General features: G+C 44.6%; 1 protein-coding gene across 12 annotated transcripts in view; it reads right to left on the reverse strand.

Annotated features, from left to right (window-relative positions):
• EPN1 (epsin 1) overlaps window positions 1–14,619 on the reverse strand; it is a 371,704-nt gene that overhangs the window by 265,901 nt on the left and 91,184 nt on the right. For all 12 annotated transcript variants that reach the window (XM_086930437.1, XM_086930433.1, XM_086930440.1 and 9 more), the window contains exon 3: window positions 11,551–12,020. In XM_086930437.1, the coding sequence (XP_086786563.1) occupies window positions 11,551–11,778 (228 nt within the window). In that variant the 5' untranslated portion in view covers window positions 11,779–12,020. The remainder of the gene's footprint in view (window positions 1–11,550; window positions 12,021–14,619) is intronic.

A 14,619-nucleotide genomic window follows, 5' to 3' on the forward strand; every position in this document is an offset into this window, starting at 1 on the left:
AGTTGGGCCTCGCGGTAGTTCCTACCTTGATGGAGTCGGGGATGGGTTTGGCAGGCCGCCATCCGCCATCAATGCCTCAGTAAACCCAGATATATTCTCCCGCCAAGTTGGTTCCCAAGGTTGTGGTGGCAGTGAGGTGCGTTCCATCCCTGGTCGCACGAATAGGTGGTTGGCTATACAGTCTTGGGTTAAGAGGTACAGGCAAATGAGGACAAAAAAAAAAAAAAAAGAAAAAAAAAAAAAAAAAAAAAAAAAAATCCTGTTTTAAACTACATTCTGAAGTATACTTAATACTTTCTAAATTCACTTAGTGCGTTAATTTAATTATAAACAAAAAAGACATAAAGGCACTTAACTGACAATTCATTTCCTATATATATCTCATAGTTTTCCAAACAAGAAATGTAACATGATGGTATACAAATTACAGAACCCACAGTTTTGGACACGACTAGAGATTAATGGCGGGGAGAGGGAGAACAAGGTAAAAAGAAGATAAACAAGGAAATGGTAGAACAAATGATATAGAGGCATGAGTAAATCAAGAACTCAAGAAAACATTTTATTACAGTTTAGAACTCAAAAATACAATGATTTTCAATTAGGGGACCCTGACTGTATAATTCAATGTTATTCAAATTTATGTTTTGAAGGTCCAGCTAGTCGCTATTTACAAGGATAACAAAAGAGGTATAATCATTGGTAAAGGTCATATATAATTTAAAAAGTGAGCGACTTACTGTTAGGATAAAGAAATATAACCATTAATCAAGGTCACATATAATATAAAGAGAGAGACTTACTGTTAGCTAAAAACTCACTGCATGTAGCGGTAATCTCAATACAACTCCAGTGGATTGGTTGCAAACAGGAAATGATAAGCTCCTATTGCTACAATAGATGAACAATTGTTACTTACCTGTAAACAGGTGGTTCTCCAGTATTGGTGTCTTTCATAGATTCACATGCTTGAATATTCCCCGTCGTCGGAGTGGGAGTCCCACGGTAAATAAAATAGCAATAAATACTAAATATATAATAATATATAATAAATATATATATATACATAATAAGGAAAAACCCAAAAAATGCATACAAGAAGCATCTGGTACCTAACCAAAAAGTTCCACATAGGAATGCATGGGGATAAAGAAGTTCCAATGCAGCCTATCCTTGTCATTATGTTAGTCCAAACTGCAGCCAATCAGGCGCCAGCAGCCCTCTAGAACCTTCTCCTCAGAGCTCAAGCCCTCAGATTTTCGTAGCACAAGAGTGACCACAGAGTCTATGAGGAGAAGAGAGCCTCTGAGGGGAGGATGGGAGGGTCGCATGTGAATCTATGAAAGACACCAATACTGGAGAACCACCTGTTTACAGGTAAGTAACAATTGTTCTTCTCCAGTATTGGGGTGTCTTTCATAGATTCACATGCTTGAATATAGAATAGTAAGCAGTCCGTATCCGAACACAAAGTTTCCAGGATGCAATGTATACACAAAAGGTTGGAATCAACAGGTGTAAACCCATGCCATAGAAGTTATACAACTATATGTATACATAGAGAAGACATGCATAAGACTGGAAACCATAGGAGGAGGGTAGAACAGAGGCTCACCTTATTGAAAAAGATTACGGAGCACAGCCTGTCGCACTGCGGTATCTCCTTCAGCCATGGCACCCAGATTGTAGTGCTTTGTGAACGTGTGCCTGCTGGACCACGTGGCTGCTCTGCAAATCTGATGCAATGGAACTCCGGCAAAGAGTGCAGTCGAAGAGGCTACAGACCTGGTAGAGTGGGCTCTTACTGTAGACTGTAAAGGCTTTCCCGCTTTCTGATGGCAGAAAGCAATCGCCGAAGCCACCCAGCGGGCTACTGTAGGTTTGGTGACTGGTCGCCCTTTTTGAAAACGGCCATAGGCCACGCAGAGCTGATCCGATTTTCGGAACTGGGCTGTTCTGCTGATGTAGAACTTTAAACATCTTCTAATGTCCAAAGAGTGCAAGCGTTGTTCCGCAGGTGATTGCGGGTTGGCAAAGAAAGACTTCAGTATAACAGGCTCATTAATATGGAAGTCTGGCGGCACTTTTGGAAGGAAAGTAGGGTTAGTGCGTAAAAGCACAGAATCCGGTTTAAACTGCAGAAATGGTTGTTTAATCGTGAAAGCATGTATATCACTAACTCGACGTGAAGACGTCAAAGCAAGTAAAAGCGCAACCTTCCAGGTGACATACTTGAGGTCTGCTTTATGGATTGGTTCAAACGGTGCAGTCATTAATTGTGATAGGACAATGTTGAGGCGCCACTCTGGAGGGGGACGCCGAACTGGAGGAAAAGTCCGAAGAAGTCCTTTGAAGAATAGACGTATCAACCTGGATGAGCATAAGGAGGCGGAGCCATCATGGCGGAAGCAAGATATTGCCGCCAGAAAGACTCTTAAAGTAGCATGTGACAAACCCGACTGAGCCAGATGGAGAAAGAAAGGGAGGAGCTCAGCGGGCGTGGCACGCAAAGGATGTACTCCGGCGTCTGCACACCAGTGGCAAAAGCGTTTCCATTTCAACTTATAAGTCTTTATAGTTGATGGAGCCCTGGCCTGAGCGAGGATGTTACGACACTCCTGAGGGATGATTAGATGTGCAAATTCACAGTGCTCAGGTTCCAGGCTGACAAGCTCAGGGAAGAGGGGTCCAGATGGTAGATTTGACCCCTGTTCATGGAGAGAAGATCCATTCGAGGATGAAGAAGAATGGGTTTGCTTTGAGACAGGAGTAGCAGCTCCGAGAACCACGCCTGTCGTGGCCACCTGGGAGCAATCAGAAGGATGTGGCAGGGTTCTCTCCGCATCTTCCAAAGTACTCGAGGCACTAGAGGGATCGGAGGAAAAGCGTAGGCGAAGAGATTCGACCAATCCATCAAAAGGGCATTGCCTTGGGATCCTTTGAGGGGATGCCAGCTTGCGTAAGCGGGGCATTTGCGGTTCTCTGGAGTCGCAAAGAGGTCGATTTCCGGGAATCCCTAACGGTGAAAGACCATATCGAGTGTTGGCTGGTGGAGTTCCCACTCGTGGTTGGATGATCGGGACCTGCTTAGGGAATCCGCCAGGAGGTTGGACAACCCCGGAAGATGAACTGCGGTGATTTGGATTTGATGATTGATGGACCAGTCCCAAATCGCCTCTGCCAGGCGGGATAACACCGGAGACTTTGTTCCGCCCTGCTTGTTTATATAATGCATGCAGGTCGTGTTGTCCATCTGTATGAGAACTGACTCTCCCTGCAGCACTGGTTGAAATGATTTCAGGGCCAAAAAGATAGCCATAAGCTCCAACTTGTTGATGTGCCAGGTCTTTTGATGCAAAGTCCATTTCCCTTTGACGGACAGGTCTAGGAGGTGAGCTCCCCAGCCCTCCAGGGAGGCATCCGTCGTTAGTGTCAGATCTGGGGTGTTGGACAGAAAGGACGTGCCTGCCGCTAGCTGGTGTGGTTGCGCCCACCATTTGAGCGCCTTCTTCATGGGAATGGTGATGGAAACCTGATCGTTGAAGGAACCGGTGACTTGACGCCACTGCTTGTCCAGAGCCTGTTGGATAGGTCGTGCTCGTAGTCGGCAATGAGGGACAAGAGCGATGCACGACGAAGCCATCCCTAGAAAGGACTTCAACAAACGGACTGAAACGCACTTCTTTGCTAGAAGTAGCGAAACTAGTCGGAGAATCCTTTGCGGACGTTCCCGGGAGACAAATGCCTTGGCTAGTTTGGTGTCCAGCGTTGCTCCTAGGAAATCCTTGCAAGTTGGTGGCTGCAATTGAGATTTCTCCAGATTGATGGACAGACCCAAGGAACGGAATACTGTCTGACAAACTGCAGTATGGTGTAGAAGTTGTGAGCGGGATTGTGATTTCAGGAGGCAGTCGTCGAGATATGGGAATATCTGTATGCCTTGGAGACGAAGAAAAGCCATGACCGGAGCCAACATTTTTGTAAAGACTCGGGGGGCCGAACTGAGGCCAAATGGAAGGACCCTGAATTGGAAATGAAGGTGCCCCACCTTGAAGCGCAGGAACTTGCGATGACTCGCTAGAATTGGGACATGGAAGTAAGCGTCTCGGAGATCGATGGTAGTCATGAAATCTCCGACTGAGAGCAAACGCAAGATCTCTGCAAGCGTTAGCATACGGAAGGTCTGATCCTTGAGATAATGATTGAGTGCTCTCAAGTCCAGTATTGGTCTCCATTCTCCGTTCTTTTTGATGACAAGCAAAAAACGGGAATAAAACCCCTTCCCTCTCTGAGACTTTGGCACTACTTCCACCGCACCTTTTTGAATGAGAAGGCGAACTTGATGAAATAGTTCTTTGAGGTGCGGAGGTGGCGGTCCGGAAGGTGGCGTTGGAGGAGGTACCTCGACAAATTCCAATGCATGGCCTCTCTTCACAATGTCGAGTGCCCAACGGTCCGTAGTAATGGAGGACCATTGAGAACCAAACAGAGAGATTTGACCTCCAATTCTCCGTTCGATAGACAAGTCATTGACGTTTGTTGGATTGTCCTCTGAAATTAGACTTCCCTCTGTAAGTTCTGGCAGGTTGCTGGCGGGAAGACTGCTGGCGGTTACCGGTGAAACGTTGGTTACCTTGGTTGAAGGACCGATATTGACTGCTTCCTCCACGAAAAGTGGATGTAGTGCCACGTCCTCGAGCACCCCGAAAGGGCTGCTTCTTAAACTGAAGGGTACCCAAAGCACGTGCAGTGTCCGTGTCCTTTTTAATGGATTGTAGCGCTTCATCAATATGCGTTCCAAATAATGACTCGCCGTCATATGGCATATCTAGGATTCTTGCCTGAACTTCCTGTCGAAACGAAGTTGAGCGTAACCAACCCTGACGACGCAGGACGGCCGCTCCAGCGAGTTGGCGAAAACCAGTGCAGGCTACATCCACTGCACAATCAATAAGTTCTTCTGCCGTTCTTTCTCCTTCTTGCAGAATTTTCTGTGCTTCTGCCTTGGAAGCATCCGGGAGTAACGCCAAATAGGCGGACATGTCAGCCCAAGCCTGACGGTCATAACGACCTAATATGGCCATTGCGTTAGCTACTCGAACCGTTGTAAAGGACATGGAGGAAAATTTTCGCCCAATAGCATCTAGGCGACGGCCCTCACGGTCCGGAGGAGCAGTGATTGTAGACGCCGGATTCTTTGAACCTCGTTGAGCTGCCTGCGTGACGACAGAGTCGGGCTTAGGTTGACCTGTAAGGCATGCTGGAGATCCTACAGGAGCTTTGTATTTCTTCTCTAACCTCGGCAGTTGTGCTGGTAGAGAGTTTGGCGTCTTCATTATTTTTTCCCCTTCAGACCAGATGAAGTCTATAATCGGGACTGTGTGGATCTGTTTCAAGGGCTGGTTCTTGAAATCGTATAGGAAGCAATCTTCCTCTCTGTGTGCTCGTGGCAATTTGAATCGCTGCGCCGCCCTGTCCATTAACTGGTGGAAGCCTGCGATATCTACTGGAGGAGAATGCCCCGTTGGCACCTGAGAAGGAGATGGTGTTTGAGCACGATAGTCATCCCACTCCGCTAAATGTTCTTCACCATCCTCATCTACTTCAGAAACTTCACCATCCTCACGCTCTGGTGGATTCTCGTCATCATCATCCTCTGGATAAATGGTAGTGTGAACACGAACTGATGTAGTTCTGTGAACAGTTACAGGCGACGCCGGTTGAGGAGGAGCCAGAACCGGGTCAGAAACTGGATTCAGCACCGAAGGAACAGCTGTAACCTGTGGCGTTGGTGGGAAACGCCGATTGTAATCTTCCAACATACTTTGGAGGTTCGATATCATTGATATAGGCAACATCGCAGTTGGAACTTGAGGGTGAGATGTCTGATGTTGGCCATACTGATCTTCCTCGTCGTTACTGAATTCTTGGCACTTAATATTCAGATCTGAAAGACTCTGCGCTTGGTCATCAGACTCTTGATCAGAATCAGTAGCAAACAGCGGAGATGGAGGATTAATCATCTCTCTTTCTGTAAAAGTCTCGAACTGTTTTGTGCTGGACTGTAAAGGCAGTAAAGGCATTGTAGCAAATGAAGAGGCCGGCGTCGAAATTGTGTCTTGCGCACGCGTCGACGGCATGACATCAGTCGACTTCTGCGATGGAATCGTCTTGGAAGCCATCGTCGACGAGGAGACCGTCGACGGAGCAATCTTCATTGGCATCGTCGGAGCCATCGTCGACGGAACCTTCACTTTCAATGTCGACGGAGCGGTCGTCGACGGAGCGGTCGTCGACGGAGCGGTCTTCGACGGAGCGGTCGTCGACGGAGCAGATGGAACAGGCCCTCTCGTCGACGGGACAGACGTCGGCGGTGCGCTCATCGTCGAGGGCGTCGACGGAGTCAGAGTCCTCGAACTTCTAGTCGACGACGACCGGGTCGTCGACGAGTGAACTTTCTTCGTCGACGAAGATGAAATAGGAATCAAAGAAGACACAGTCTTAGAACTGAGAACCACTCTCATCGACGACGAAGACGTCGACGCTAAAGCTGACGACGATCCAGAGGCCAGCGTCGTCGTCGATTTGGAACCAGAGACCGCCATTCTCGTCGACGGAGCTGGGACTACCGTCGTCGACGAAAATTCCGTTTTCTTCACAGAAAAACTGGACATTGAAGCAGAAGGAGCCTGAGAGCTTTGTCTCGTGGGCCCAGACGTGGTAGGTAAAGGTGAAGACACCGCAGGGGTCAAAGCGAGGGAAACTTTCCTCTTTTTAAGAAATGGTGAAGGCACCTCCTGCACACTACCACGTTTAGAAGCTGCTTTAGAACGGCCTGACACAAGACTTTCAGCATCAGAAAGTATATTGTCCTTGTCCTTTAGCCTTTGAAGCCAAACAAGTAAACGGCCTTCTCTGTCCTTAAGAGATTTCTCTGAGAATTTTCTACAGAGTTTACAGGTGCCTACTTCATGGTCCGGGTAAAGGCAGTAAATACACTTACTGTGTGGGTCATCATGAAATAATCTCAGCTTTCCACAGGAGGAACAAGCTCTGAAGAGAGACTTCTTACTTGAAGACATTGTGGAGAAACTGGAACACTTGAAGAAAGAAAACTGAGCAGAGCTCAGGGAGACTCCCTTACACACGTTGTGCGGTAGAAAATCTGAGGGCTTGAGCTCTGAGGAGAAGGTTCTAGAGGGCTGCTGGCGCCTGATTGGCTGCAGTTTGGACTAACATAATGACAAGGATAGGCTGCATTGGAACTTCTTTATCCCCATGCATTCCTATGTGGAACTTTTTGGTTAGGTACCAGATGCTTCTTGTATGCATTTTTTGGGTTTTTCCTTATGTATATATATATTTATTATATATTATTATATATTTAGTATTTATTGCTATTTTATTTACCGTGGGACTCCCACTCCGACGACGGGGAATATTCAAGCATGTGAATCTATGCAAGACACCCCAATACTGGAGAAATAATGTTACAGTTAAACCTTCTTTATCCTCACAACTGTTCATGGCAAGTCGAACAAATAGATATTATATACATTGGATGCCTCGTGTATGCCTTATATTGAATACACATAAGACAGCGACCGCCTTTGGGGGCGCTCGGTCCCATTGGGTGTCTTTATCATTAATTTCTCGAGCTTTAAAGGCAGGGTCCTGCATTAAGCTACATTTGTAACTTTTGTTTCATATTTGGCCGCTATAATCATGATCAACGATCTTCATCTAACCTTTTAACTGTCCACCTTGTGACAGTTTCTCATGCGGCATTCTATATACATTGAGGACATTAGTAGCCGTGGAGTACAAATATGACTCATAATTTTAATCGTATAATCGTCAATATACCTTGCTCATTTTTATGGGTTTCCACAATACTTGCCCCTTGATGTCTTTCTTATCTATTATGGCGGACACTATGCCTGTTATTTTCGGTTTTAGTCCATCTTTGATTTTAAATTCTGTTTCTAAGGAGTCCGCTTTCTACCTTCATGAGAACTTGTATTCCAAGACGTAATATGACGTTGTGGCGGGCTTTTTAAATCGGACCCCTTGTGAAATACTTTGTTTTATTTGTTGCCGTATCCAGGCAGACGACATCGCGGGTGGCCTCCATTTCGGATTAACTGATTACGTCTCTTTCATCCACGGTAAGCGCCCTACGATTAGGTTTCGCATCTTTCATCGGGATCTTCGCAGACCCAGAGTTATTTCGGTATACCGAGTCTCATGTGATTAGTTCTTTAATCGAGGAGAACATCTAGCCATTCCATTAATAAAAAAAGAGTTTAATTTATATTTTAATAGATTCCTGAATACCAATAGGAAGCTTTAGAACTACCAGCACATTGAAGAAAATTATTTTCTTCGAGGAAACAAAAAGGATTGGCTGTATTAAGGTCCCTTATAAGCAAGACAAGTAAAACCTAAACTCTCGAAGGTATTTACCCTCCCTTAACTACTTTTGTAATCGCCCTCTTAATCCCTTGTAGATAGTAAGGATATGCTTCTAATTACTATATCCCTTTAGGAACCCGGCTCACAATCTGCCATAGCGCTTCTATATCCGATATCGAGCTCCCAATATCTATCGTCCTGATTCATCGTGAAATTATCGCCTGCATGAAGAATTTTAAAAGGTGAGCATACTTAATTATTGTTCATGTATCTTTCTTTTTTGTCAGTTATGTAATAGGATAACTTTAAGGAATTGTGCATAACAATCCGGGTCCCGATTACGTCTTTTTATTTTAAAAAGAATTGCTTTCTGACGATATTGAGAAAGTATGCTTCGACTGTGACATCGCTTTATCCTCTGTTTTGCAGCCTCTGGGGTGCAATTTGGCAGCATAATAATAGTTAGTGGGTCTGTTAGTTTATCAGGTATCCCTAGCTTCGTACTCGTGTCTTAACCGTATGCCTAGGTGGATATTGAATATTCACATACCAAAAAGTAATATTGTTCATACGAAAGGTGTATCGCAAATCGGCCAGCATTCCTTATTATTGAGATATTTACTCAACTATATGGGTATAACCCCTATATTTTATCATTACGTGTATTCAATATAAGGCATACACGAGGCATCCAATGTATATATCTATTTGACTTGCCATGAACAGTAGTTTTGAGGATAAAGGTTTAACTACAACATTATATCTATTGTAGCAATAGGAGCTTATCATTTCCTGTTTGCAACCAATCCACTGGAGTTGTATTGAGATTACCGCTACATGCAGTGAGTTTTTAACTAACAGTAAGTCTCTCTCTTTATATTATACTAGCAGCCCGTCCCGACGTTGTCCGGGAGCAATCATGGCTCAGGGCCCCCGCCCACCGTGACTTTGTGCAGTATTATTCCTCTATGTTTACTTTGTACGCTTTTGTAACCTGCCCACGTCACTGCCCACGTCACTTTTTCCTCCTGTAATGCCCCGTTTGGTACCTTCTCCCGATTGTCATTTTAGCTTTAAGCTGACCGCTCCACTTTGTACGCTTTTGTAACCTACACACGTTTCTTTTTCCGTTTGGTACCTGTGGCTCGCTCACCGCTCCTCTCCGCCGCCGCTTCTCCCTCATGTTTGCTTTGCTCACTGCTTACTTGGCGCCCTACCTCAACCGCCGCTCATCGCTCCTCCCCGCCGCCGCTCCTCACTGCCTGCCCGCCGATCCTCACCGCCTGTCCCCCGCTCATGTCCGCTGCTCCTCCGCTCGTCACTGCTCCTCCCCGCGCTGATCTCCGCCACTCCTCGTCACTGCTCCTCCCTGCGCTGATCTCCGCCGCTCCTCCCCGAACTGATCTCCGCCGCTCCTCGCGCACGCCGCTCCTGATGTAAGCACGCACGTCGCGGCCCGCGCTACTTTGAAGGGACTACTTTTTTTTTTTTACTTATATTTTTTAAATAACGTATTTATTTTTAATTTAGTCCATCTGCCCACCCTGAGGATTACAACGATGTATCGGGTGTGTGGATTGGCGCTGTGGTTCCCGAGTTTACCCGCCTCAAAGTCTCAAAGTTCTTCCTTTATAATAGTAGTATAGATGTGACCTTGATTAATGGTTATATTTCTTTGTTACCCTAACAGTAAGTCGCTCACTTTTTAAATTATATATGACCTTTTCCAATGGTTATACCTCTTTTGTTATCGTTGTAAATAGCGACTAGCTGGACCTTCAAAACATAAATTTGAATAACACTGAATTATACAGTGGGGGTTCCCTAATTGAAAATCATTGTATTTTTGAGTTCTAAACTGTAACAATGTTTTCTTGAGTTCTTGATTTACTCATGCCTCTATATCATTTGTTCTAACATTTCCTTGTTTATCTTCTTTTTACCTTGTTCCCCCTCTCCCCCTCCCCCCGCCATTAATGTCTATTCGTGTCGAAAACTGTGGGTACTGTAATTTGTATACCATCATGTTACATTTCTTGTTTGGAAAACTAAGATATATATAGGAAATGAAATGTCAGTTAAGTGCCTTTATGTCTTTTTTTATAATTAAATGAACGCATTATTTGAATTTAGAAAGTATTAAGTAAACTTCAGAATGTAGTTTAATACAGGATTGTAAATTAATAATATGTGATGATTTCTCTTTTTATGTACGTTTCAGATTATTATATTTACAAATTGTGTGGCTCCTGAAGAAGGCGTGTCCCACGCCGAAACGCGAGTCGAATTTATTTGCCACTTCCTGTTTGGTTTCTGTGGACAGAAACTGTTACATTATATATAGGTTGATGACTACTGTTTTTAGTAAAATGTATACTTTGTGATTTTAATTTTTGTGACAAAAGAGCTTACATTGTGGAATAAATTGTATTATTTTTTATAAATAAGTGTCTATTAATTTTATGCTATATTTTAGTTTTTACCTGTTGGCCTGCCTTTGCTGTCATTTCATGCCCTATGTTTTTGAATGTGCTCTGCCTAGGAAGTTTTTTACATACATTACTATCCCTGTCGTAGGAGTCTAGTTCACTCTAATATTCAGGGGGTCCTTGTTTGTCGCAATCCCACAGTTTCTCAATGTTCATAGTAAGAGGGGCAAAATAAGACTTCGCATATGGGACAGCCAGGTTCCAACCATATGGAAATCAGCCTTGATCCAGTATCAAAAGAGCAGCTCCAACCCAACCTTTTAGTTCACATTCATTCAACAAGATAAGTATTATTTGAATGTAATTTCATTCTCTTTGAAAGTGTGTCAGCCACGATTCAAAAACAAAGTAGTGTTGATTTTTGCTAGCTCAACTACTCGAAACAACCCTAAAGAATCCCATTTGCTTGCAGTGTTACAAAGAAAATTTCATGTTAATTTTCACTTATCTGGTCAAAACATAAGTCACTACATCTTGTCTTAGCCAATGGATGAGCAATTCCAAAATTACCTTCTTCAAAAGGTAAATTAGTGTACTGCCCCTAACTATTATTTAAATTCTTCCATTTTTGCAGTACCTCGTTAAAAACAACTTTGCATGTATCATCAGCATCATCAAAGAAACACTAAAGAAAGAACAGTTTTACCTTGTAAACATGGCGCCAGTTCTTGCCATGGTCGTTCAACCGCTTCCATACCATGCTCATGATCTCGGAGAATGCCACCACATTATAAGTTAGGTCTGCAATCTCGGACATGAGTGAGCTGGACGGGCCCCAAGGGTCATTGGATGTGGCCTCTCGCACCTTAATCTCTGCCTCAGAGTAGTTATGGACAATGTTTTTCATCTGGCGCCGCAGTGAGGAAGTCGACATGTTGGCGTTTGACGTGGTATTTAAGAGAAGGCTGGAAACCTTCAGACCAAACAGAGTGCTATAAACGAAAAGGAGATCTAAAGTAAGCGTCTATAAACCCACAAGCCGTGGAAGTGAAGTTTGTGGTCAGAGAATGGAGGGCACCAAGGACACCGGTAAGTTTGAAGCTTTATTACGACAGGTCCATGTAGGGGCCTGGAAGGCGGTCTGATTCTAGCATGACTGCAGTTCTATAGATACATCTGAAATTAGAACAAAGACAAAACAAATTATAAGGTCATAAGATGATGCATGTGCGATCAATACTACACAGTGGAGATTGACATTGGCGAATTGCAAACAACCACATTCATGAGAATATAGGAAGAATGAAAAGTAACTTCTAATGATGTAATCCATTACTGTTTTGCTGATTCAACGGAATACCCCATGCAGCGGGTTTAGAGCATTGCGTGGCATTTTGGCGAAACACAAGAGTACATTAGCAGTACAACAGCAAAACGCAACTACTCACCTCTGTGTCCAGGAGCCTTCTCTTAAGCTTCAAGACCATGGCGTGATCAAACTGGGGGGGGGGGCCCCCTGCCAAGTACATGCAGGGGGCCCCGCACACACTGACCAAGTCTGGAGCTTTCATGCCAGGGACCTGCCAGTGCCAACAGGGGCCACCGGTGCTCCGCCCCCCTGCACAGCGTGGGCCTCTGGGCCCTTTGTTACGTCACTGCTTCAAGTATGTGGGTGAGACAGGAACATACCAAGACAGGGCACTTACATGCCTTCAACTAAAAGCGGGGAGGTAGAATATAATCTGTCTTTGTTCCAAGTCCTTCAAAGATTATGTGAGCAGGGTTTTTGTTTTTTCGAAAAAGTTGTGATGAGAGCCCAACAGTTTCCTCTATAACATTTTATTATGGACTTTATCAAATGCATTGGTCAAATACATATAAACCACAAACGTATCATGTTGGAGTCAATAGTCATGTTGCAATAAATTGACTTATTCGAGCAAACAACAATACCATCTAAAGCCGATTTGCATTCCTGGAAATAAGTCTTGTTCCTGTAACTAGTCCTACAAAGGAACCAAGGAACTAATTACTTGCCTTCGGTAAGAGACACTACAGCAGATTCCTCGCCTGGTGAAATTCCCCAGGTGCTAAACTGGATCCAGAAACTTTAAAGCCATTCTTTTGTGCATCAATGGATGGTGGATATCAGATGTGAAGGCGTGCGGACACCAGTTTCTTTTGGATCTCGGCCCACGCCGTCAGACACAGGGCCATGGAAATGAAATAATGAAACATGGATATCTTTTAGATTTGGCATCTTATTAAAGGACTTTGTGAGTCAATTCCACAGAATGGGGAGAGGGGTGGAGTGGTAAGGAATCTGTGGTTAAATAGAGTTTTACCAGAAAAGGTGCTACCGAAGGTAAATAACTTGTCCTTATGATAGAAACTTCTAACCACGGATTCCTCAATTTGTGAACAGATACCAGAGCAGTAAACCTCCTTTGGTAGCCAGTCTGTGGAATAACTTACAAAAAGAAATCCAGCAGGACAGATCGGACTATGTGCCAGTCCCACAGGTCCTGGCTATCCAGGCAATAACGCTTCATGAATGTGTGGAGGGATGCTCACTTAGCAGCCTGTCAAATGTCCATGATGGTCTGAGGCAAGCACGCATATAGCAGCCAGTTCTCAAGGTTAAGGAAGACTGGTATTCACAACCTCAGCAAATAGACAGCAACCACCACCATCGCTTTTGTGAACACACAAGGTGCGCTGGTAAGGCTAAAAGGGAGCACCGAGTACTGAAAGTGCTCATGGTCTACTTGAAACCATAGGTAGTATACGCAGAACTGTAAGATGGAAATGTGGAAACAGGTGTCCTTCAGGTCTAATGCCGCCAACCAGTCTCCTGTATTCAGGGCAGAAAGAAGTTTGTCCAGAATGAGTATCTTGAACTTGTCCTTCCGAAGGAAGGAGTTCAGAGAGTAAAGGCAGGGAATAGGATGTAGGCCTTCATCCTTATTCAGCACAAGAAGTATTAAGAATAGAATCAGTCTGAATCTCTGATCAGTACCATCTTTAAGGCTTCCTTGGTCAAAACATCTTGAACTTCTCAGAGTAGAGGCAAGTAGTTCTCAGGCGATGTGGTGTGGAAGGCATCTCGGAGGGAATCAGAAAGTAGAGGGAGTAACCACTTTGTGCAAGCTGGAGTACCCACTGCTCAGATGGGATGCTCCTCTACCCTGGGAGGTAAAGGTGATGTGACCTCTCACAGGGGGATCATGTGCCACGAGGACATTTTAAAGTGCTTTTGCAATGACTGCAGAAGGAGCAGGGGTTGGGTAGTTTTCTGCCCTGAGGGCCTGGAAAGGCGTGAGAGGTCTGTTCTTGCTGAGCCATGGTTGGATGCTGCTTCTGTTTGTATTCTTTTCCGAAGACTTCAAAGGGGCAAAACTGCTGGAGGAATTGCACGACAATCCCAGAGTGCGCTGCTGCCTTACTATCTTTTTATCGCTCCAGGGATGACTCTGCATTGTCTCAGAAGAGACAAGTTCCATCAAACGGAATGTCCATAAGCAACAGTTGGACATCACTCAAGAAGCAAGTGGAGCTAATTCAAGTGTGGTGCCGAAGAACCACAGTGGTCCCAAATGCCCTACCAAAGCAGTTGGTAGTGTCCAGATGAAGAAGTTACTGACCTTCGATAACTATATATCTGTAAGAAATATATGTTAGCTATAGATTCCTTACCTTAGAATTACCCCCAGGCATCAGACTGATCCGGAATGTTTTGTCAGCAGTATTCGAATTCATCGTTTGAGTTGTGGTC

This window comes from Lissotriton vulgaris, chromosome 7, assembly GCF_964263255.1.
Source record: "Lissotriton vulgaris chromosome 7, aLisVul1.2, whole genome shotgun sequence".
Lineage (NCBI taxonomy): Eukaryota > Metazoa > Chordata > Amphibia > Caudata > Salamandridae > Lissotriton > Lissotriton vulgaris.